The sequence below is a fragment of the Taudactylus pleione genome, unplaced genomic scaffold, assembly GCF_031769625.1.
Source record: "Taudactylus pleione unplaced genomic scaffold, aTauple2 ptg000393l, whole genome shotgun sequence".
Lineage (NCBI taxonomy): Eukaryota > Metazoa > Chordata > Amphibia > Anura > Myobatrachidae > Taudactylus > Taudactylus pleione.
Genome location: NW_028284794.1, coordinates 1,718,137 through 1,743,314, shown reverse-complemented (window position 1 = coordinate 1,743,314; position 25,178 = coordinate 1,718,137). Strand labels below are relative to the sequence as shown.

Here is a 25,178-nt window from a genome sequence, read left to right as displayed (position 1 = left end):
GCCCCTAGTAGGAGTCCCTCCTATACAGTGCCCTTTATATAGTGGCCCCAATAGGAGTCCCCCTTGATGCAGTGCCCCCAGTAGTGGTCCACCCCCCCAATGCAGTACCCACAGTAGTATCCCCCCAAAAGCAGTGACCCCAGTAGTAGTCCCATCCTTAGTAATAGTGTTCCCCCCAGTTGTGGTCCCCCCCAAAGCAATGCCCCCAGTAGTAGTCCCCTCCATAGTGTTCCCCCCAGTAGTGGTCTCCCCCCCGAAGCAGTGCCCCCAGTAGTTGTCCCCACCCCCCCCCCCCCGATAAATACACACTGACATTAATCAATAAATAAAAGTAAAATACTTACCTGAATCCACGCTCTGGCTCCCGCCACCGTCCGCACGTCAATCCTCCTGGGCTGGCGCCGTTTGCATTATGACATCTCTCCCATTACCCACTGCAGGAGCCGGAGGGGAGCCAGCTCTTGTAGTGGGTGCTATGGTTGCAGCAGTCAAGGAGAGTCTGTCTGACCTCATTGGCTGCTGATTCACACACACATCAGTGCCGCTCGGCAGTGATGTGTGTGCAGTAGCAGCAGCAGCAGCCAATGAGGGTCGTCTGACTCTCATTGGCTGCTGGTTAGCACACCCTTCGCCTGCAGTGCTGGCGGCAATGTGTGTGTGTTAGCACAGCCTGAGCCCGCCTGCCACCCTCCTCCTGGCACTATTGGGCAAGTGCTCAGGGGGAGGGAAGGGGCTCAGCAGAGCAGCACAGGACCGGCGCTGGGAAGCCTAGCGCCGGTCCTGTGTAAATGTGTAGCGCTGACCGCACACACTGCGGTCGGCACTACACTGGCTAACTAGGGCAGGCCGGTACCGTGGCCGGTGGCACACACACACACCCTGGCGCCCAGGACACGTGCCCCGCTCGCCCTGCCCTAGTTACACCACTGATTCTATTATTTCAGCTTGAAAAAGGCTACAGTGGTAGCTGAAACTAGTTGCTGCTCTCTTTCCTTGGATTTGTGATCTTCGCTCTCCATGTACACTCCACGCTGACAGCGGTCCTTTGCTAAATACAGCTCAGACCATTGCGGTTTAGAGACTGGTGGCCATTCCTGAGATGTGGGTGAGTCACTTTGCTAATGCCACCTGGAACTGCCAATTAGAGGCAATAACCAGCATTGGACGGCTAATACTCGCACAGGCTCCGTGCAATTAAGGTGATAAGAAAGAGATGCTCCGTATTGTCGAAGATGAATAATTGGCTGAGACAAGTTCAGTTTAAAATTTAATCGCAGCGACGCCATCTTGCAAATGGCCGCAAGACTCCATTTTAGAAATGCGATCGCAAGACGCCATTTTGCGAATAGCCGCCTAAGTGCCATTTTAGGCAAACTCACAATATAGTACATGTGGCGATATTTATAATAACACTATGCGATCGCTTCTTTCATCATTTCTCATACACACAATGATACTCACAAGAGCGCTATTAACTAGTCGCATATTAGCGAATGCATAGGACTTTGTATGTAACCGCTGAAAAAGTAGCTTTATGCGCACGCATTTGTCCCAAGTTAACTAGCGTCCTTATACCAAACCCTGAACACCCACACATTTCATATTCACTCATAAGGTTCAATAAGCATCAAATGTATGATTCAAGTTGTTTAAGTTAGTTTAAATGCAGAGAAATAAAGGTTTTTGATAACTAAGGTATTATACATGATAAGCAAGTTATGTTTGGTCTTGTTCTGATGCATACGCTTTTTACAGCATCCCGGTGTTATCGGTGGAGAGATCGCATCATGCAAACTCAAGTTACGGATCGCAGAACTTACAAGCAACTAAATGTTTAAACTGTTGGAATGTACAGAAGGTGTTACTAGAAAGATTCCCCTGCTGTTAGAGGCAGGGGGAGTCTATTTGAAACAGCCTGTTAAATGTGCTGTAACATATGCTTCTCCTCTGGGACCAATGACATCAGCAAGAAACTTCCCTTTGTCCTTTTTTTAGTCTGAGGGGTATAAAACATGTGCCTGAATACTGGTTTTCTAGTCCATGCTGAAGGTTGTATGAATTGAGGGCCTCTAGTCTGAGGTCTATCTCTGGGTCCAGAGGCGCAGCGTATGTATAATGTTACTTGGGGTCTGTATAATTTCTTTTTGCACCTAAAGTGTGTCTCTCTCTCTCTCTCTCTTTGTCTCTCTCTCTCTGTCTCTCTCTCTGTCTCTCTCATTGTATTTATTTGTGCTTATTGTAAACAGATCATAGCATGTAACTGACTGTACTTTTACCTGAATAATACTTGTGCGTTGGAACCACAGATTCCACTCCTGTCTTTATTTACGGTCAGACTGCATACGCAAATTAGCGTTATTCTTAGAGGTTTGTAGGAAGGATTTAAGAAGGTATAGGCAGGGGTATATAGAGGTTCATTTTAAAATCAACAGATGGGGGCTCATCCAGTGAAGTCACTTACCTACTCACACGGCACATACGGCTATCGATGTCTCAGCAAAGGGTGGAGTGGCCACATGCAGGGTTTTCCTGCAACCGCTTTGTGCTGAAAAATCGCTATCCGTTTTCGTGTGAGCAAAGGAAGCTGACTAGAATCCAAGGACAAGAGAGGAAAAAGTTTGTTTTCCTTTGTTGATAGAACCTAGCGTTTAAAGGGGTGCCGAAGTATTGAGTATGCGGCTGAGTCGCAGTTTTGCGAACAGAAAAGATGCACTTTTGAGTATGCAGTTAAAAAGTCATTATACGGTTGTGTGGTAGTCGCATTAATGTGTATGCGGCTGGTCACACAACAGCGTATACGTACTTCTGGTTGTGCTCCCACGTGTTTGAACAAAGCCATTGAGGTTTACATTTTTTTTTCTATTACCAATATCTGGGTTAACGTGTATTTTTCTGCGCAGGAAAAAAGTGTGTAACAGTGAATATTTGTTGAACAAAGTTAAGGGTATCGTATGATACTTAAGGGCTAGGTGCAAGGGTTAGCCTAGTAGCTCGGTAAGCAGCTTTACCGTTCTATACACAGTAGCAGGTGTACATGTTGTCTTTGTTGTATAGAGGTGCGTGAGAGTGGCCGACATATAAACTCTCATAGGTCTGGAAGTTACCTTACTAAAGCTTATCCAGGTGTGGAAGTTGCCTGCTTCAAATCTTATCCAGGTGTGGAAGTTGCCTTACTAAATCTTATCCAGGTGTGTGGGCGCCGCCGACTTAAATCGTCCACAGGTAAGTGAAAGTATCTTGATTGTCTTTCACCAGTTTAAATTTTTATTGAAAAGCGTAGGAGTTGTCTCAGAATGGGAGCCACGCAAACAGTAGAGATGTTAAGCAATGATGTGCTGCTAATGGAGGCTCCGATTGGATCGGCCCGTCGTATTATGCATACTAAGTACGGTACTTATGCAATTAGGTATTGTGATTTATGGTTTAATATGACGAGGAAGAGTGTTAGACCGTTTCCCAGAATTGGTAGTTTTGCTAAAAATGTGTTAGACAATGTCCAGGATCACATCAGTATGTTGCGATCCTGAGAGAAAAAGATTAAGTATTTTGAATGTTTAAAACTATGGCAGCATGAAGGGGATTCTTGGCTTAAGAATGTGCAAACGACGCAAACTAGCATTACGAGCGCATTGCCAGAAAATACATCCACGACGCTGATTGCAATACGGGCGAGCTACAAATTGGTGTGCACGTGCGGCAAGGTAGCGTAGTGGAGAGTATTGCCAGCAGTTCGCGCTCACCTCCCCCACCTTATGTGGATGGAGGTGCAAGTACAGTTACAAAAATAAAAACCATAAAAATGTAACAAGCAACTTGTACCCTCTCTTAAGCAACTATAAAGAAAATGTTTATGATGTGGATGATGAGCCTATTGTAATGTCTGCCATTTCCCATGCTCTGCAGATGATAGATGCTGCATCACCACAATCACGGGTGGTGCCGCCATCTCCATCGGTTACAGCAAGGGAAGTTTTAACACACTCTGCACCCATAGAGGAAGTTGTTAATACCATACGTAGCAGATTAAACCCCCAGCCAGTTAACCAGGTAAGAGGTAGCAACGCTGGCGGTCTGCATCCCATTCGGACAATAACTGTTCCGAATGGAAATGCGGATGCAAATGGTATAGTGCACATGAGGGAAGTAGTAATGCATTGTCCATGGACAAGGGCAGAACTAAATTCCATCATAAATGATTTCCCTGATCCAAAAAAGGAATTAGCCAAATGTCAAAGATTTTTGAGAAATTTGGGTAGTTCTCATGAGCCCACTAATAAAGATTGGCATGTGGTGTTAAGGGCCTGTGTACCACGCAATACCGACGTGACAAAATTTGTCACGGACTGTGTATTGGATGGCGACGTTCCCTTAATAGACCAAGTAAACCAAGGTAACATTTCCCGCATTGTGACTCAATTGGGTATATATTTTCCAGTAGTAGTTAACTGGAACAAAATCTTCACAATCAAACAAAAGGAGAGTGAAACTGCAGAAGACTATTGCGACTGGGCTCTGCAGGCTATCACCCAGTACACTGGGATAGAAGATATTAAAGATAGCACTCACCACAGGGGAATGATAGTCACGATACTCATGGACAGTGTGAAAGACGATTTAAAGATTCGGGTTCAGACCTCACAACCTGGCTGGAGGGGACTCGCAATAGATAACCTCATAGAGTCTGCCATAGAACATGATAAAAATATCACAAAGAAGAGAGAGACCCAGAGCGAAAAACTAATGGCTGTCAGTATCCAAGCTCTGGAAGGAATGACAATAACATCACAGCCAACCGACGCACCTGCACCCACACACACACCTGCACCTGAACAATTACATGTCCTCACCAATCCCACACCACAGCAAACACATCCTTACCCCACATATCATACACAATCACAGGTCACATACTCATATCCCCCACAATATCCTTACCCTCCCTATCCTTACCCATACCCACCACCTTTCCCTCTTGCTCAAATCCCACAACAATCTTTTCATCCACCCCATTCAAAATTATGTTTTAACTGTCACCAAGTGGGACACGTAAGTAAGTACTGCAAAATGAAGAACACCACACAGGAACACGAGTTTCCCATGGGTTCATAGGTAACCCCAGTATCTTCTCCCAGGCCTTATATGACTGTTTATAATCTTTTCAACCTATCAATGGATCTGTTCTAATGTAAAATGTGGATGATTTATTGTTGTATTTTAGGTCATGTTTAAATTATATTAAACTGTTGTGCTTTATCTCCCACTCATAGGACATAAGGTTGCTGAGGATAAACGGCAACCATGCCAGGCTGAGGTCGACTACTCGGAATACTATCCAAAACAGTGGCACAGGCATTATTTAGAATAGTAGCTATTAATAACAAGATTTAATTGCAGGAACCTGTATGCAGATACTATATCCCTAGAATTACTAAAAGTGATAGGGGGACTTATTTTACAGGTGACGTTTCCAAGAACATATGTAAGATGATGGGTAAAAACACTGAGATTATCCCAGACTGTCTTTTCCTTTGTTTGTCCCCCTTTGAGATACTGTCCAAATAGGCAGCCTCATGTGAGAAATTGATAATGAGGTTACTGTGCAGGGTCTCACGAAGATGAATGAGAATAACCGAAATTGAAAGTGTTATTAACTAACATGTCTAATGCAAACTGTCATGATGTCAAATCTGGAAGAATTTGTTATGATCCAAATTTTTTTAGCTCAGGTCGTTTGACTGATCGGTGGAAAGGTCCGTATCTAACGATACAGCATCCTCAAAGGGTGGCCGGGGAAGATACGTGGGTCCATTCCACTCACTATAGGGAGGTTAACCAACCGGTGGAGATACAAGGCAGAGACAAGGCCGATAACGTGGACCTGTCAATTGCGAGCTTGTGCCTGAAGGATTAAAAAGGTGACGGTGAGATATCTGAGCTAAAGAAATGTGTAGATCAGTGCTTCCAGCAATGGAGTGGTCTGCTGTGGTCATCCTAGTTCTTTTCTTTCCAGAGTTTTTGTCATGGTGATCTGTTTGGGGATACTCAGTGTCTTTGATGGGGGACCGATAAAGGAGATGTGAGCTGATGGCGGAGCTGATGGAGTGGAGTCAGGAGGAGTGCAATGCCAATCAGGGGAGTTTCTGACCAATTTTAGTATTGTAATTGTTATGTTATTTGAAAAAATACTTCCAGAAGTTATGACCCTCACACATGTTGAAATGTTGGGAATACATAAAAACACACCGTCACCATATCTTCACCCACAATATGAACACAGAGGCAAGAGAAATATGATACTTGGTGATATGCATAAAGCCGCTCAGTTAATCAGTGAGACAACTGGCTTCCAAGTTTTAGTCGCCCTGGATCCCACCAGAATTGCTAGGGGTACATTAAATTTTAGATATATCCAGGAACTTGCTAAATTAATAGATAATATCACCGAGATGTACGATGACACATTCAGGTACACAGGGAGAGAATTGCAAGCGTACAAGAAAGAACTAGTGCAACACAGGCTAGTGTTGAATTATTTAACTGCTGTTACTGGAGGGTATTGCGTAACGTTAGCCACCCAATTTGGAGTAAAATGTTGCACTTATGTCACCAATGATACCAGCGACCCTAATGAGGTGATAGACCAGAAGATGGATGAGATTCTGCAGCTAAAGTAGGAATTTCGTAAGAACCATAACGCATCAGTGGCTGAAGCAGGGGAAAAGATAGAAGGATGGGTGTCATGGCTGAACCCAGTGAAATTGTTCTCAGGTCTAGGGGAATGGGTCCAGGAAGTGATCGCCAGCATAGGCAAATTCTTGATCCTTATACTGATTGTCATCATAGTAATTGGCATATGCATCCGGTGTGTTCCTATTGTGTTGAAGTGTGGAAAATGTAAAAATAGAGTAAAATGAAAGAATGAAATTATGATAGTGGCCAGTATGAATATCGAGGTAGACACAGAACTGCATTACAACCCTGAGCTAGGAAGTACCATCATTTAAATGTATAATATTTAGACATGCATAGAATATATTAATGAAATGTTATTTATAGAACAACTCAGATAATGTAAAGTCTCAATTCCCCTTCAAGACTGCTGTTATAAGACTGGTGCATTCCCACACCTGTCACATGATCTTCCAAGATCCGCGGTGTGCGTATAATAGTAGTTTTATGTCCCCACCCAGAGACACATTATTGATGGATTAAGAACCACCTTGTGCCATCCCATAATAACACCAAATAATATGTAAATGTAAGCCTAAAATAAATTTATATAGCAGATTGTGATAGCATGTTGTTTGCTATCAAAGGGTGGACTGTCGAAGGTGAATAATTGGCTGAGACAAGTTCAGTTTAAAATTTAATCGCAGCGACACCATCTTGCGAATAGCCGCAAGACTCCATTTTAGAAATGCGATCACAAGACGCCATTTTGCGAATGGCCGCCTAAGCGCCATTTTAGGTGAACTCACAAAATAGTACATGTGGCGATATTTATAATAGCACTATGCGATCGCTTCTTTCATCATTTCTCATACACACAATGATACTCACAAGAGCGCTATTAACTAGTCGCATATTAGCGAATGCATAGGACTTTGTATGTAACCGCTGAAAAAGTAGCTTTATGCGCACGCATCTGTTCCAAGTTAACTAGCGTCCTTATACCAAACCCTGAACACCCACACAATTCATATTCACTCATAAGGTTCAATAAGCATCAAATGTATGATTCAAGTTGGTTAAGTTAGTTTAAATGCTGAGAAATAAAGGTTTTTGATAACTAAGGTATTATACATGATAAGCAAGTTATGTTTGGTCTTGTTCTGATGCATACGCTTTTTACAGCATCCCGGTGTTATCGGTGGAGAGATCGCATCATGCAAACTCAAGTTACGGATCGCAGAACTTACAAGCAACTAAATGTTTAAACTGTTGGAATGTACAGAAGGTGTTACTAGAAAGATTCCCCTGCTGTTAGAGGCAGGGGGAGTCTATTTGAAACAGCCTGTTAAATGTGCTGTAACATATGCTTCTCCTCTGGGACCAATGACATCAGCAAGAAACTTCCCCATTGTCCTTTTTTTAGTCTGAAGGGTATAAAACATGTGCCTGAATACTGGTTTTCTAGTCCATGCTGAAGGTTGTATGAATTGAGGGCCTCTAGTCTGAGGTCTATCTCTGGGTCCAGAGGCGCAGCGTATGTATACTGTTACTTGGGGTCTGTATAATTTCCTTTTGCACCTAAAGTGTGTCTCTCTCTCTTTCTCTCTCTTTGTCTCTCTCTCTCTCTCTGTGTCTCTCTGTCTCTCTCTTTGTCTCTCTCTCTCTCTCTCTGTCTCTCTCTCTGTCTCTCTCATTGTATTTATTTGCGCTTATTGTAAACAGATCATAGCGTGTAACTGACTGTACTTTTACCTGAATAATACTTGTGCGTTGGAACCACATATTCCACTCCTGTCTTTATTTACGGTCAGACTGCGTACGCAAATTAGCGTTATTCTTAGAGGTTTATAGGAAGGATTTAAGAAGGTATAGGCAGGGGTATATAGAGGTTCATTTTAAAATCAACAGTATGTATAACTGACATCATCTCACATTGATTGTGTGATTAGCGTGTAAATGCACGCTATCTTTCTGAAGTGGAACGTATACACTTTTTGCTATATGCTTTCTGGAGAGCTGAGCTGCTGTTTTGGATTACATATGACAATAGCACTGGACATATAAAACAGCATTTTTCTAGATTAATAAGTTTATAATTTTTCTCCTTTGCCTGAGTACACAGATGTGATAATAGGAACTGCAATATTTGGGTTTTTGACTCATTTTGGACATTTCAGGCTGTGGATACTTTCCCCTTTTTTTAAGAAAGCTAAATTTTTTACCAATACAGAGCCGTATTCAATTTGAGCGGACCCGCGATTCTTTTTTGCCTCCCGGACTTTTCGCCTACTTCGCATGTTTTGCAATTGGAAAAGTATTGTGCACGTGCCCGCATATCCCCGTATTCAATTTGAAAGTATGCGAAAACAGGACCCGGCGAACTTGAACAGGCGGAAAGTACTGTCAAATTTGGGGAAATCAGCCTGACACCCCCCAAAAGATGCTCTGACATGGGGGTTCACTATGGTACCCCCAGATTTGGCTTGCTGAAGGTATTTGGTGTTTTTAAACATGCTCAATAGCTGCTAAATAGCATTTTTGTGTACGTGATGCAGAATAGTATTCAGGAGATTTTTTTGCAGAAAATAACTTATCCCAGCAAATTTGGGGTACTTGAAAATGGGGGCCAGCATATTTTAAAGTTGCTAAAGTTAAGTTAAAAAAATCATGAAAAATCCACTTACCGCAAGCACCTGCAATGAAAAAAACACCTGGGGCATACTTGGGGACCCCCCCCAGAGTCTAGTTCGCTAGTTTTTAACTTTGTCCCGCAACATTTTTTTTTTCGCCCCCAAAATGAAAGTGATTTTTTTGGGATGTTCTTAACTCTTTTTTTTCTTTGGGGCACTGTCTGAAGGCTGCACAGGGGTTCCCGCAATGTTGCACCCCAAAACTCCAATTCTGCACTTTTTTCCGCCTGCTATTCATAGGCAAAACTTTTCCGCCTATTACATTGCAATTGACTATCCACCTCTTTCAAATTGAATACGGCAATACTTTTCCGCCTGGCGAAGTGACATCATCTGTGAAACTTTTTCGCCGATTCTGGCTTTTCACCTCAAATTGAATATGGACCACAGTCTGATCAACTCTTTCTAACTATTTTTCATAAAATATCTTCTTGTTCCTAGAAATAGAATATACTGTCTGCTTTTTAGTTTTTTATTATGGTTTATGTGCAATTAATTTTTTGATTGATATTAATGTGGTTATTGTATTAATAAAATTTAGAGAAATTTCTGTATGTGACTGTATTAGTGTCTCAGCAGGGATACCTAAGCACAGTATATACATTTTTTTAGTTTGTTACTTGGGAGGTTGTCATCTGATTCCTTGATTGGGGTAAGCACTTTTTTTATTTATATGTATTATTATGCTACCCAAGTGGTAAGGCGTTTCAAAATAACATTACTCTTATTTCCCAGGAGACTCGAGTTTGGGAATATGCTCGGAAGCTGTTGGGTGAGAGAGACTTAGATCTAAGTACATCTCTTTAGCAGTCCAATATGTTGCCTGAATTAAAGGGAATTCAAGTCCATGAGGTTTGGAGTAAGTGGGGAGTGGTCTCAGTTGGTCAACCATTCTCTTCAGGGGTCTGCAAATCATTCTCCCAGTTACAATGAGAATTTAGCATTCCCACTGCCTATTTTTTTTAGTTAAGGCATGCCTTGTCTGCTCAATTTTCAGGGGGTCCCCCAGTAATTATTATTGACTCCTCTTTAAAAAAGCATATAATGACTTCTGACTCATGTAGATATTTATCCAAATGGTATTCTTAATTGCTGGATGCTTATCATTCAAAGGAGTTATTAGATCTTAAAACTAAATGGGAGAATGATATAGGGGCCCTATGCAAGGATGAATGGACACTAGCATTGAATTGCCCACAGGTATCTATGGTTTCCATTAGTTTTCAACAAATACAACTGTTTATATTGCATACTGTAGTTAATATTACTCCAATACGTTTGTTAGGTTTCGGTCTAGGATCAGCCATTACTCACCTCGCAAATCTGAGGATTACACCTGGGGTTGGCTAGGATATCCATGTGATCACTCTGCGATATGGTTCCTGCGGTTACCGTCATGGATGAAGCCATGATAGTCTATATCACCTGATTACCTTTACCAAATGGTAGCATTGTTTCCTGTCAGCAGACACTATCTTCCAATAGACTGCTACCTTAGGGTATTTAGCCAGGCTCTGGACAACAGGAAGTTTCCTGTATAACATTGTTACTGTAGTTCCAGTGAATACTTGCTTTTGCAGCATTCCAGGTTCCAAGCTCTGTTCCTTCTAGTGACTTGTTCTTAGTGTTTATCCATGGTGTCTGCTCAGTACGTCTTCTGACTACAATCTCCTAGAGTCATCTCCTGTGCCAGTTCTGCGTCTGGAGCCACAGTGTGTGTGCTTAGTACCTCATCTAAGTTAAAGGGCACTACTACATGGGGCACTGCTACTGGGGACATTGCATAAGGGGCACAACTGCAGTGGGCATTGTAGGAGGGGCACTATTATTCAGGGAATTAAGGTGCATATGTAATGGAAAGGAATGTTCCCAGAGTGATGAGAAAGGGATGTGTGTCATGTTGACACGCCCCATTTTTCAATGACCACCCCCCTTGTGGCATATGACCACACCAATTTTTAGGCTTGCAAGCTTTTGGCACGTGCACCTAGGAGGGGTGGGGCTCCATTTTTCATCTTGTCCTGGACTCCAAATATCTTAGTTACGCCACTGCTGGCTGATAAGAATTATGCAATAGTGGATCAAGAATTGTTGGCTATGAGAGTGGCACTAGAGGAGTGAAGACACCTTTTGGAAGTTGCTAAATTTCCTATTACAATCATCACTGATCATAAGAATCCTCTTTATCTCAAGACAGCTCATCGTTTGAATGCCAGACAAGCTCTCTGGTCTCTTTTTTTAAGGTTGATTTTAAAGTTCAATTTCGACCTGGCATACAAAATAAAAAGGCTGGTGCACTCTCCCAGTCCTTTCTACCTCCACAGGAAGAAGAAGAACAACCTCAAGTTTGTCCTATTCTAGGTCCTCTTGTCTTTTCTCACACCAAGTTGCTGTCTCCTCCTCCTGGCAAGATCTTTGTGGCACCTCAGTTGCCTAAGAACCTATTAACTTGGGCTCATGCCTCCTTATTTGCTGGTCACTTGGGCATCCTCAAAACTTTTAAGTTTTACAGCGCTCCTACTGGTGGCCCACTATGAAGGAAGACATCCTGAATTGTATTGCTTCCTATGCCAAGTGTGCCCAGCAAAAATCCACTTGCAACAAAGTTGTTGGTCCTTTGCCTTTCCCTTGGACTCATCTGTTGATGGTCCCTCTAAGGGATATAATGCTAACTGGATGGTAGTGGACCAAGTTTCAAAAATGGCCCATTTTATTCCCTTGGTGGTGCTTCCTTCTGCTCTACAGTTGGCCAAAATGTTTATTCATGACATCTTCCGTATACATGGTCTACCCAAGGATATATTGTCAGATCAAGATGTGCAATTTGTGGCAAAATTCTGGAGGCTTTTATGTGCTTCTTGTGGAATTAAACTGAAGCTTTCCTCCCGCAGACAAGTGGCCAAACTGAGAGGGTGAATCAGGAATTGGAAACATTTCTTAGACTTTTCGTTGACTGGGTTGATTTATTGCTGTGGACAGAGTTTGCCCACAATTTTAGATATCACTCTTCTTCAATTTCTACTCCATTTTTTGCAGTATATGGAAGACATCTGCATGTTCCAGAGTTCAAAGATTTACCTCCCATGGAAGTACCTGCTGTCATTGAACTTGTGAAATTATTGTTTGATACATGGAAAAGCATCGTCTTTTAAAGCTTCTAGTAAATACAAAAAGTTTGCAGATCGAAAACATCTTGCCATTCAGCTTCTGAAGACTTGGAGATAGTGTGTGGCTGTCAACTAAGAACATTCGACTGAAGGTTCCAAGCATGAGATTTGCTCCACGCTTCATTGGATCATATTGTATTCTTAAAATTATCAATCCAGTGGTGTATAAACTGGAGCTACTTCCTCAGTTGAAAATTTCCAAAACATTTCATGTTTCTCTTAATCAACTAAGGTGTTCTCCACCCAAAGGTCCTCAGCTTCATACTCATTTGGGAGTCAAATTTGAATTTGAGAAGATCCTTGACTCTGGGCACCGATCGAATCATCTTCAGTATCTCATTGCCTGGAAGGGGAACAGACCTGAAGAACGAGCATTGATCATGGCATTTGATGCCCATGCTCTGCAGCTGTTCGAGCTTTTTATAAGAAGCCACAGTATGTGTACTTAGTACATCATCCAAGTACAATCTCCAAGTACTAGTCTCCTGTGCCAGCCTTGCATCTGGATCAACATATTGTGAACTCAGTACATCACCCCAGTACAAATTTCCTGTATCTTTCTTCTGTGCTTTCCCTGTAATACTGTTCTTCCTTTTCCCACTTGCACTGGATACCTGACCATAGGGACATGACCTGCTTGCAGGGTGCAGCTTAAACCCAAATCCCGCTTGGAGGGGTCACTGGTGAACACTTGCCAGTAAGTTAGACTCCGTGCCTTTAGTCAGGTCTAGCTAACATCCAGTACTTTTGGAAGAGGAAGCAATTTATCCAGGCTTCTCGCTTCATGTTCCTTTACCAACCTGAGTCCACATCTTCTAATACCTCAGCAGAGAATCACAATAGCCTGAACATGACAATGTTTACATAAATTTGGTGGTAAGACAATTTCTAAGAGGTCAAAATGTAGGGCCGATGAATGTATTTTCTTGCTTTTGGTATCGGACTGTCCACAGGTTCTACATTTCTGGACTCAAGTTTTAGGGGCTATATCAGATACTGGAGATCTGGGGCTGTTTTTTCAGCAAATGTTTGTTTACTGGGCATAGTTGATGAAAAAGGGCAGAATAGACACACTAAACAATATATTGTGAATCTATGCAGCCTAGTTAAAGTATGTATAGCCCATATGTGAATGGCCCAGGAAGGTCCAGTGTTTAAACAATGGATATCATTAGTTAAAACCATCCAGGCCCATGAGTATTCATATTTAGTCAGGCAAGCGGAATCCAAGGTTGATCAAATCTGGCATAAATGGATTCATTGAAAATATTTTTCAAATTTCTGAGTTAGATTCATCTCTACTGTGTCCATATTGTAGTTAGGCCCTGATTCAGAGCCGGACGCAAGTCGCTGCTCGTTCGCTCCGAGCGATGTTTGCCCAACTGCGCATGCGTACGGATCGTAATACGCATGCGCGAACCACTCAGTGCGGCCAAAATTCATGTGCTCGCAAAATAGCGAGTGCCTGATAATTTGAGTGACAGAAAGAGGCGTATGTGGGTGGTAACAGGGGAAGGTGCTTGAAAACGGGGTGTGGAGATCCGATCGCAGGCGTGCTTAAAGGTCAAAATGGGCGTTTTATGGGTGTGCATATTTAAAACAGCAGCGTCGTTGACCACGTCACTGGGTTATTTTAGAGCCAGAACTGCTCGCAAAATTGAGGTAGCAAACACCAGCCCCAAGAATAGCGAGCAGTTCATACCCTGGTTGATGTACTCGATTAATCTAATAAATAGCGGACATGACGTAGGAAAAAAACGAACGCAAGTTTTGTTCGCTCGTTCAGACCTAGAGGCGTGAACAGACCGCAAACAGCGAACGGTTCATTTGAATAGCCACAACTTGTTTTAGAACGAACGACCGCAAATAGCGAGTGGCTCTGAATGAGGGCCTTAGTTTGAATTAGTTGAGGGGTGCAGGGGGGAAGCAAAAAATAAATAAAAATAAAATATATATATAATTTTTTTGTTTTCTTTTGTGTTTTTGCTTTGCCTTGATCTGTTCCTGTGTTTAGGTACAAAACTGTATAGAGTGTACCGTTAACACCTATGATGTGCAATGTGTATGTATTCTTCTGTATATGTTGTCTGAAATAATTGAATTTGACTTAGTCTTTTGAAATAGGAAAATTAATAAAATAATATAGAATTTATAAAAACAGCCTGTTTCTCCTCTGCAGGTTGACATAGTCAGAAGGGAGCTATGAACCTGTCCATCCCCCTGCAGGGTGACACAGTGACACAGACAGAAGGGAGCTATAAGCCTGTCCCTCCCCCTGCAGGGTGACACAGTGACACAGACAGAAGGGAGCTATGAGCCTGTCCCTCCCCCTGCAGGGTGACACAGTGACACAGCCAGAAGGGAGCTATGAGACTGTCCCTCCCCTGCAGGGTAACACAGTGACACAGCCAGAAGGGAGCTATGAGCCTGTCCCTCCCCCTGCAGGGTGACACAGTGACACAGACAGAAGGGAGCTATGAGCCTGTCCCTCCCCCTGCAGGGTGACACAGCCAGAAGGGAGCTATGAGCGTGTCCCTCCCCCTGCAGGGTGACACAGTGACACAGACAGAAGGGAGCTATGAGCCTGTCCCTCCCCCTGCAGGGTGACACAGTGACACAGACAGAAGGGAGCTATGAGCCTGTCCCTCCCCCTGCAGGGTGACACAGTGACACAGACAGAAGGGAGCTATGAGCCTGTCCCTCTCCCTGCAGGGTGACACAGACAGATGGGAGCTATGAGCCTGTCCCTCCCCCTGCAGGGTGACACAGACAGAAGGGAGCTATGAGCCTGTCCCTCCCCCTGCAGGGTGACACAGTGACACAGACAGAAGGAATTTATGACAGGCATTGAAAAATTGACACCTATCACAATACCAATGGCAGAACGCTGAGGACACCATCCCGAATGAAGGTAAGTCTGGGGTGCCCTTAGCATTAGCCGCTGGGGGAAGGGTTAGGATTAGGGAGTCTAGCAGGCTTAGAGATAGGTTTGGCTGGGGGAGATTAGGGTTAGGCACCCCCAGGGAGAAGTTAGGGTTAGGCACCCCCAGGGAGAAGTTAGGGTTAGGCACACCCAGGGAGAAGTTAAGGTTAGCCACTCCCCCAGGAGGGTTAGGTTTAGGGAGATATAAGGGGATGTTAGGGTTAGGCAGCCCGGGAGGAGGTTACAGTTAGGCACTAGGGGGGAAGTTAAGGTTAGGCACCACTACGGGAGGGTTAGGGTTATGGGAGGGGATATGGGAGGGTAATGGTACTGTCTGGATTTGAACTGGCGGTTTAACAGCCACTGGTATTTCAATCGCATTCCGGCTGACACAGATAGAAGGGAGCTATGAGTCTGTCCCTCGCCTGCAGGGTGACACAGTAACATATACATAGCCCCATTCAACAACGATCTTAGACACCAGTGGCATATTTTGTTTAGTATTGCAGTAATACAAATGAATATGCCACTGGTATTAAACATTACTTATCTCACCTGCGAGGTCCAGGAACAATGCTTCTTGTCAGCAGGGTCCTCTGTTAGCTGCTGGCAGCCTATTGCTGCCAGTGATGGGCTCCTCCATCATGCATGACTGTCAGTCTGTGCATGTACATGACTGTTTAACCTGATGGGGACCCAGCATTGTCTAAAAGGCTTTGATAAATGCCAGAACGACTGCTGCCAGGTCACCATTGCCGGCAATAGAGACTTTATTGCTCTCGCCATCTAAAGATGGTGACAGTGATGCAGACAAAAACAGTGGTAATCTCAGATTACAGTTGTTTGTTAAATACTGATAGCATGACATAACCCCTTTAGTGAGTGCTAAGGTTTATGTATCGTTGTTAAACGGGATCCAGAGTGTTTTACCTTTGAAGTATATAAATGTTCCTGGATGATTTTGCCATTGTTGTGCTGTATCTGGGATTCTTCTGTTATTTTTTATCTGGACCCGGCAGCAGAACAAGGGACCATCTGTCCTCCTCAGGTCCTGGATTCTGATAGTTGCTGTCCTCTGTTCCTTGGGGTTTCCTACCAATGAGATCCGTCCTCTGTAGTTATTATGTGTCCAGCCTTCTGTGTGATTGTAAATGAACTCTCCATTACCACAGGGGCTGCTGTTTCCCTGTCTCCAGTACACTCTGACCTCTGTGGAGCTGTCCCAGTGCTTGGGATAACTGAAGGTGCATGGAAGAGTCACTGATCCCCCTTCCTCCACCATTATTGTTCCTGGTTGCTCTATGCAATATGCTTTATCCGGGTCACAGTAGGCGCCTCCTAGAGGGAGAAAGAATTATTTTAGTTTCTAAAAATGGCAAAAAAATGTTTACATCACAACTTTTAAACTTTTTATTTGTATCACTTATTAGTATTACTACACTATGGGGCTGATTCTTGGACACTGCAGCCTCCTTGTCTGTGACTTTTGGTGGTCGTCCAGCTGCGACTTTTTGCTAGTGCCGGTACAAAGCCCTTCCCTGGTATACATTAATACGTATGAATGTGCAGGTCTGTGATGCCCACTATCAGTGTATGCAGACACTGTAATCATGCTGAGTGCATCCATATTTGCTGCCATTGGTTTCATCTTTGAAACTTGGACCAGCCCCTGGGCAGGTGCAGATGCTCCCTGAGAGTTTGGCCTCTTAACTGAGTGTTTAAGCATCCGTGGGCCTGATTTAGCAGAGGACGTTAATGCGATCTTAGCTGCGATTTCACATGGAATGCAGCTGCAAATACTGCTAATAGATGAAATGCTTCCCCTGACCTAGGGACGCCCACTGCTGCCTTCTCATCTGCGTCCCATGTCGCATACCTGCATAGAGATTGGTAACATCACAGATCAGACAGCCATGAGGCCATCGTGGCAGCTTTGACCGCAGTCCTTCTCATACGCAGAGAGGTCTCGTGCTGCAATCACAATGGCTAATTTAGGCTCGCCCATGGAATGGTGTTTTAATGGTCAGACATGCCGGCGTTCACCTAACCACTCCATAGATACCTCCCTGAAATGCTGACCACATGACATTAAATTTGCAAATTTTTCCTAAGTGCGTGCCTAATAGCAAAACGATCAAGACGTGTGCGCAGTGAGACTTCCCCCATGCACAATGGCAAATAATCACCCATTCTGCAACCACTTCAGCAACGGGCCTGTGACTCTTCCATAATACATCAATAAGAAGCTCATCTCTGTGCTTCTGAATAGAAACATGGAATTTGACGGCAGATAAGAATCACTTGGCCCATCTAGTCTGCCCTTTTTTACCTTTTGGTAATCTCAACCCTATGTGATCCTTAGTTTTTTGTAAGGATATTTTTATGCCTATCCCATGCATGTTTACATTGTTCTACTGTCGGCCTCTACCACCTCTGAAGGGAGGCTATTCCACTTATCTACTATCCTTTCTATGAAGTAATTTTTCCTCAAATTTCCCCTAAACCTACCACCCTCCAGCTTTAGAACATGTCCTCTTGTTTTAATAATTCTGTGTCTTTGAAGAATGTCTCCTTTCTTTACCTTGTTAAAACCCTTTATACTGTATAGTTGAACATTTCTACCATGCCCCCCCTTAAAGTCTTTCCTGGTACATTTTGTGGTGTAGACCTTGCACCATTTTAGTTGCCCTTCTTTGTACAGTCTCTAATGTATCCTTCTGGAGATGTGGCCTCCAGAACTGAACACAGTATTCGAGAGATTGTAAAGAAGAGGAGAGTCTGCTAGGGAGAGGGAGAGAGTTCCAAAGGTCGGGAGCAGCATGGGCAAAATCTTTGAGGCGGGAGTGGGAGGAAGTAATCAGTTGGCATGAAAGGCGGCGTGCTATGTCGAGCGAAGGGGGCGGACAGGAGAGTGGAGGGAGATGAGATCAGAGATGTAAATGGGAGAGGAATGGGTGAGGGCTTTGTAAGCAAGTGTGAGAACCCTGAATTGGGTTCTAAAAGGGAAGGGGAGCCAGTGGAGGGCTTGTAGGAGAGGGGAGGCAGATGTAGAGTGTTTGGAGAGGAAGATGAGTCGAGCAGCAGCATTGAGGACAGATTGGAGAGGAGAGGGATGGGAGTTGGGGAGGCCAGACAGAAGAAGGTTACAGTAGTCAAATCTGGATATGACCAGTGAGTGTATGAGGGTTTTGGTGGCATCCTGGGTGAGAAAGGGTCTAATCTTGGAAATATTTTTGAGATGGAAATGACAGGACTGTGAGAGGCTCTGGATATGTGGTTTGTAGGAGAGGGAGGAGTCCAGGATAACTCCAAGACAGCGCACTTTGGGGCTAGAAGAGATAGTTGTGCCATCAATTGTTAAAGATTTAGTGGGAAGTGAGGTTATGTTGGAGCATGGGAAAATGATCAGCTCAGTCTTAGACATATTAAGTTTAAGAAATCACTGGGACATCCAGGAAGACATAGCAGAGAGACAGTTGGAGATATGAGTGAGGAGAGAGGGGGAGAGTTCATGGGAGGAAAGGTAGATCTGAGTATCATCAGCATAGAGATGATAATGGAGGTCAAAAGAGCTGATGAATTCACCTAGAGAGAACATATAGAGGGAGAATAGTAGAGGTCCAAGAATGGAACCTTGGGGAACACCTACTATAAGAGGCTGTGGTGGGGAAGAGGAGTCATGAGAAGAGACAGAGAAGGACTGGTCTGAGAGGTAGGATGACAGCCAGCAGAGAGCAGTGTCACTTAAACCAAGGGAGTGAAGGATTTGCAGCAGAAGAGGGTGGTCAACAGTTTTGAAGGCAACAGAGCGGTCAAGGAGAATAAGCAGAGAATAGTAGCCCTTGGATTTGGCAGCAAGGATGTCATTGCTGACTTTTGTGAGGGCAGTTTCAGTGGAATGGAGAGAACGGAAGCCAGACTGAAAAGGATCAAGGAGGGAGTGGGAGGAAAGAAAGGTGGTAAGGTGGTTGTAAACAACACGTTCAAGGAGCTTGAAGGCAAAAGGGAGGAGAGAGATGGGACAATTTAATACACCATTGTCCAAACTCTCAAGTACTTTCCATGCAAAATATACAACTCAGGAATTTACCAAGAATCATGATTATAATTACATGTGTAATTGTAGCAAACTTGGACTTAAATAGAAATTTCAAATAGACTGAGCTGTGAGTTTGGCAGAAACACACACAGATCAATGTGATCTGTTTGTTTCTTCCTCTAATTACTATCTAAAAGGGTTAATGTAAATAAAAAAATGACTTAGGGTTCCCCCCCAAAAGCATAATCATCACCAGGCTCCTGAGCCAGTCCTGGTTCTAAAAATATGGGGAAAAGAGAGTTCCCCCATATTTTAGGAACCAGCACTGGGCTACCAGTTGGGCTGAATAGCTTGGGGTGTTATTGCTTTGGCTGGGGAGACCCAGTGAAAGGGTACCCTGGCTGTGGCATTATACCCTGGCTAGATTTGAGTCCGGTGCTAGTTTTACAAATAGGGGGCACCACACGCATTTTTTCCCCCTAGTTTTTAAAACCAGGACTGGTTCTTGGAGCCCAGTGCTGGTTCCTAGAATATAAGGAAACCCTACTTGTTTTTTCCCACCATATTTTTAGAACCGGGACTGGCTAAGGAGCCTGGGACTGGTTATGCTTTTGGGGGGGGGAACCCTACATCTTTTTTTTTCACATCAACTCATTTCTTTTTTAAACACAGAAGCAGTCTGCACCTATCTCACTATCTGTGCATGCTGCTTCTTCGAGTGAGTTTGACCGTGGTTAGACTCAGGGAACATGGCAGAGATATCTCGATCACATACACCATCAGAAAACACGGTTTCAGCAAATTGCATGTCTTAGTACATTTGAGAGTTTTAGCAGGCAAAAATCACCCGAGTTTCTGCTATGCTAATCGAGTTTATACTCTGCCAATCTCAACCAGACACGGTTTACCCCTTGGAATCCAATCTCAAGTTTTCAGTCTGCGATGAGGTACTGTGTCAAAAGCATACTGTGTCAAAAGCATAAATAAAGTCTAGATAATCTACATCTACGCCCCCGCCCACTTAATCTTTTACACACGGGACGATGTGCTGTATGAATAATATTGGTGACAAATTCCCTTGAACTTTCTGTAGTGTAGGACAAATGATATAGGGTGTACACACTGATAGATATCTTTAAGTGCTGTCATCCTGCCACATCTCTGAACAGGCAATTCTTGACTATATTGTTAGATTGGCCGGCATGTACGGATGACAAAAGATATTATTAATGACCCATTATTATATATAATTATTTATATTATATAATTAAATATTATAATTATCATTCATAAAAATCATCTTGTGTATATGCGGCTTAAATCACGCAATTAAAAAATGTCAATAAGATTTGTTTGGCAAGATCTCCCCCTGGTAAACCCATGCTGTTTGGGATTCTATAAATTGTTGGATTTGAGATGTTCTACAACTTTCTTTTAATATTGATTCCATTACTTTTCCTACTACTGATGTCTCCCAGCCACCACCGAGGAACTTGCAATGCATTTTAAATTCACTTCTGTGTGCATGCATCTGAATTGCAACTAAAGGCCCCAATACATCAGAGTTTGATTGCAGCAATCGTGCAATTTGCAATCGATTGTGTATAAAAATATTTCCCTTTTTCAATCACTTGTGGCAATTCTGCAAACTGCAATCGATTGAAAAAGGAAAGATTTTTATACACAATCGATTGCAAATTGCACGATTGCTGCAATCAATCTCTGATGTATGGGGGCCTTTAGACTGGTGCAACATGCATGTGCAGGAATAACAATATAGCTGCACTATATATGACATCGACACAGTATGTGAGACAGGATCAGGCCCATGTGTCCGCTAATGAGGAGAATTATTTCCTTCAGGACCATGCAAAGTTTGGTTGTGTTTATTTAGTTGGTAATATATTTTATATATTATATTACTCTAGTGAAATTAATATTGTTGCTATGGTTTAATAATATCAATGTAAATTAATTTCTTAGTCTACTAAATACTTGGGATTATAATTTTTACAAACCTCTCTATACCCTACACTACATTACTGACCACTTTATACCCAACACTACATTACTGACCCCACTATACCCTACACTACATTACTGACCCCTCTATACCATACACTATATTACTGACCCCTCTATATACTACACTACATTACTGACCCCTCTATACCCTACACTACATTACTGACCCCTCTATACCCTACACCACATTACTGACCCCTCTATACCCTACACTACATTACTGACCCATCTATACCCTATACTACATTACTGACCCCTCTATACCCTATACTACATTACAGACACCTCTATACTCTACACAACATTAGAGACCCCTCTATACCATACACTATATTACTGACCCATCTATACCCTACACTACATTACTGATCCTTCTATACCCTGCACTACATTACTGACTCCTCTATACCCTACACTACATTACTGACCCCTCTATACCCTACACTACATTACTGACCCCTTTTTACCCTACACTACATCACTGACTCCTCTATAACCTACACTACATTACTGACCCCTATATATCCCACACTAAATCACTGACCCCTTTATACCCAACACTACATTACTGACCCCTATATATCCCACACTACATTACTGACCCCTACATACCCAACACTACAATCCTGACCACTACATACCCAACATTACATTACTGACCCCTTTATACCAAACACTAGATAACTGACCCATTTATACCCCATACTACATTACTGACCCCTATATACCCTGCACTACTTTATTAACCCTATATACTCAATACTACATAACTGACCCCTATATACTCCACAGTACATTCTGACCCCTTTATACCCAACACTACATTACTGACCCCTTTATACCCCACACCACATCACTGACCCCTATATACCCAACACGACATTACTTATCCCTTTATCATCATCTGCATGCTGCAGCAGCTCGGGCCACACTGGGGGCGGGTAGGGGGTGTGACCTAATCAAGGGAGGCATGGCCACGCCCCCTTCGAGAAAAAAACAACACATCTACGACGCAGCGCTGCTCACTGGGGAGGCTCTCAGCCTGGCACACAGCCAATGGGGTTGCTCAATCAGCATGATCGCTCCTACCTTTGGCATAGGAGACTGCTCGGGCTGCTGCTTTAGCAACCTCGAATACTCTCCCCGTGCAGCCCAGCACACACTCTGGATGAGGAGCTGTGCCAGACTCGGGTAAGTAGTACCCACTTTCAGCTCCCCCCTTTCTGTGCACCCCTGTGTATAGGCAATCGACTGATTGCCCGTACATACTTGCTGATGGACAGATGTGTCTGCAGACATATCCATTCATTGGCTGTGCAGCACAGCCAATGCGATATGTCTGTGACAGACATTGTTCACAGACATATCGTCTGTACACACTGGCCAGTGTGTACTCAGCATTTGAGACAGAGCAGCAGTTTTCTCAAACTAATTCCTCAAACTACTGTATATTGGATAGTTATCTCTGAATACATTTAATAAAAACTATTTAAAGTCTAAATTACATGTAAAGGCTCAGGAGACACATAAGGTATGTGAATAATTTAGAATAACTCATATAATTAATAAAAATATTTCTTGCAATGACTCATTAGACACTATAACTAGATTTTATATTGGGCCATTGGATCTGAGCTGATAGTTTAGGACAGAGGAGGATGGAAGCAGCAGCTCACACAGTAACTACATGATACATCTCCGAGTACTACAGCCTGATTTACTCTCTCTATGGCTGTACCTGGAAATAAAGTAGGATATTCTATATAAAACATAAGTAATCACTGACCTTGGATAGAGAGTAACAGCAGAAGGAGGTCGGTGACTTCCATGTTTGGGCAAATGAAGCTACTGACAGATTCTGTATTTCTGAGGTGTAATAAACTAAAACTTATTTCCTGGACATCCGTATCTGTGGTCAGATCGTTCTCCTGACTAGTTCTTCTTTCTTTAATTACAAATGTGACCACAGTGACATACTGTACGGCAGCTGGAGTAAGAAAAAATTGTTTAATTTTGAGTTGTTACTGCAGCTTGTAACCGAGCATTTATATTAGATAGACAAACGCGACAGCACAATATTTATCTAAGACCGATCAGCTTTGTCTTTATATCACTTTAAGAATCTTAGACACCTAAGACCCAAGGCCTGTCCCCGCATGTGTCTCCCAGCCATGGACGGATTAAGGATTGTGGGGACTTCAGGGCAACAAACTTGTTGGGGCCACTACCAATAAAATTTTATACCGGCAATGTTATTAAAAAGTATAAAGTGTAGATACTCCAAGCACTGTAATGTGTATAACTGATACTGATGATAGACTAGTCGGCTGGTGTCCACATGGCAGAACGTGCTTTGTGACTGGATTTTCAGTAGCCCCAGAGGACAATGCTTGATGAATAGAGCAACGATGGTTAGCTTTACGTTCCCGAAAACTGCGGGTTGTCATTCATGAACCAAAACCAAAGAGGGAGGTGATAACGACTTTCTGCGGAAGAAATTGCAGGCTAATAGGATTTTCTTCCTGAAAACAATTACACTCAAAGGCCTTAATGAAAGTAATTATTTAAACATTATAAGCATTGGCTTAAATACATTGATCAATCCATGAACTATGGCCCTCATTCAGATCCGGACGCAAGTGGCCGTTCGTACGTTCGGCGTACGTACAGAAATATGTTAATTCAAGCACTCGCTCGTAATTTCGAACGCATCTAAACATCCTCCCCAAACTCTACCAACCCCTCCTCTAATAAACGAGTGTGCCAAATACCGAGCGTACATCCCCAATGTGGCTTGCAGGGAACAAGTACGCACAAGTACAAACCGGAAGTGGGCCTGTCAGATTCCGATTACCTGCTCCTTTATTCTGCCTACCTCCCTCAATCGTATCATGCAATCAATATATCAATTATCTTAATTGGTCGTTTTTTTTTTTTGGCAATGCAATAAACTTTACTCTTGTCCGTGTTTGTGTTTACCCGCAGAATACGTATGGCTTAAATATTCGCTTTTAGTTGTCAAAATACATGTTTGAGCCAATTAAACATTTGTTTTCTTTGTTTTTAACCACGCATATTTTACTGGGTTCATTTCTTTATTTAAATTTGCTTACGCATGTCACTGCATCAAGCCTATCCTAAGTCGCAAAAGATTTGTGGCCCTGTCGAACACATGACTCATACACTAACCAATAGAATTTGTCCTGTTAATTACCCAAATACATTAGCCAATCAAATTTATTTTCGGGTCTTTATTAAAAATGATTTTTATAAAAGACACCATTGCCATCATGAGAGCCTCGGCATTCACCAGGCGCGAGCTGATGGTGTTAACCGAGGTGATGGACAGGCGGATCACCAGCCAGCCTCCCCCCATCATCAATAGGGAAAAGCGTTCCGCATATGCGGAGGTACGTGGCCGCCTGCGTTCCTTCGGCTCATGCCGCCAGATTGGCCAGCTGGAGCGCAGGTGGTCCGACCTGCAACGGCGGAAGCCCCACTTGCTGGCATGCTTTCGCATGCACATCGCGGAAAGTAAGTTTTTGTGAATGTGGTTTTCATGTTTATCTTTGTGGCCCTATCTGCATGTGCATGTTTTCATGTATGTCCTATTTATTCTTTGTACTCATATCTGCATGTGCATGTTTTCATGTATGGCCTAT

The 25,178-nt window shown here is 43.1% G+C and overlaps 1 protein-coding gene across 1 annotated transcript in view; it reads right to left on the bottom strand.

Annotated features, from left to right (window-relative positions):
- The window catches only part of LOC148506843 (uncharacterized), a 79,039-nt gene extending 55,694 nt beyond the window's left edge, over window positions 1–23,345 (bottom strand). Inside the window, exons 1-2 of the mRNA XM_088446089.1 lie at window positions 23,303–23,345; window positions 16,383–16,790 (exon numbers count right to left, since the gene is read on the bottom strand). Coding sequence (XP_088302215.1) covers window positions 16,383–16,790; window positions 23,303–23,345 — 451 coding nt within the window. The remainder of the gene's footprint in view (window positions 1–16,382; window positions 16,791–23,302) is intronic.
- Between the last annotated feature and the right edge of the window lie 1,833 nt (window positions 23,346–25,178).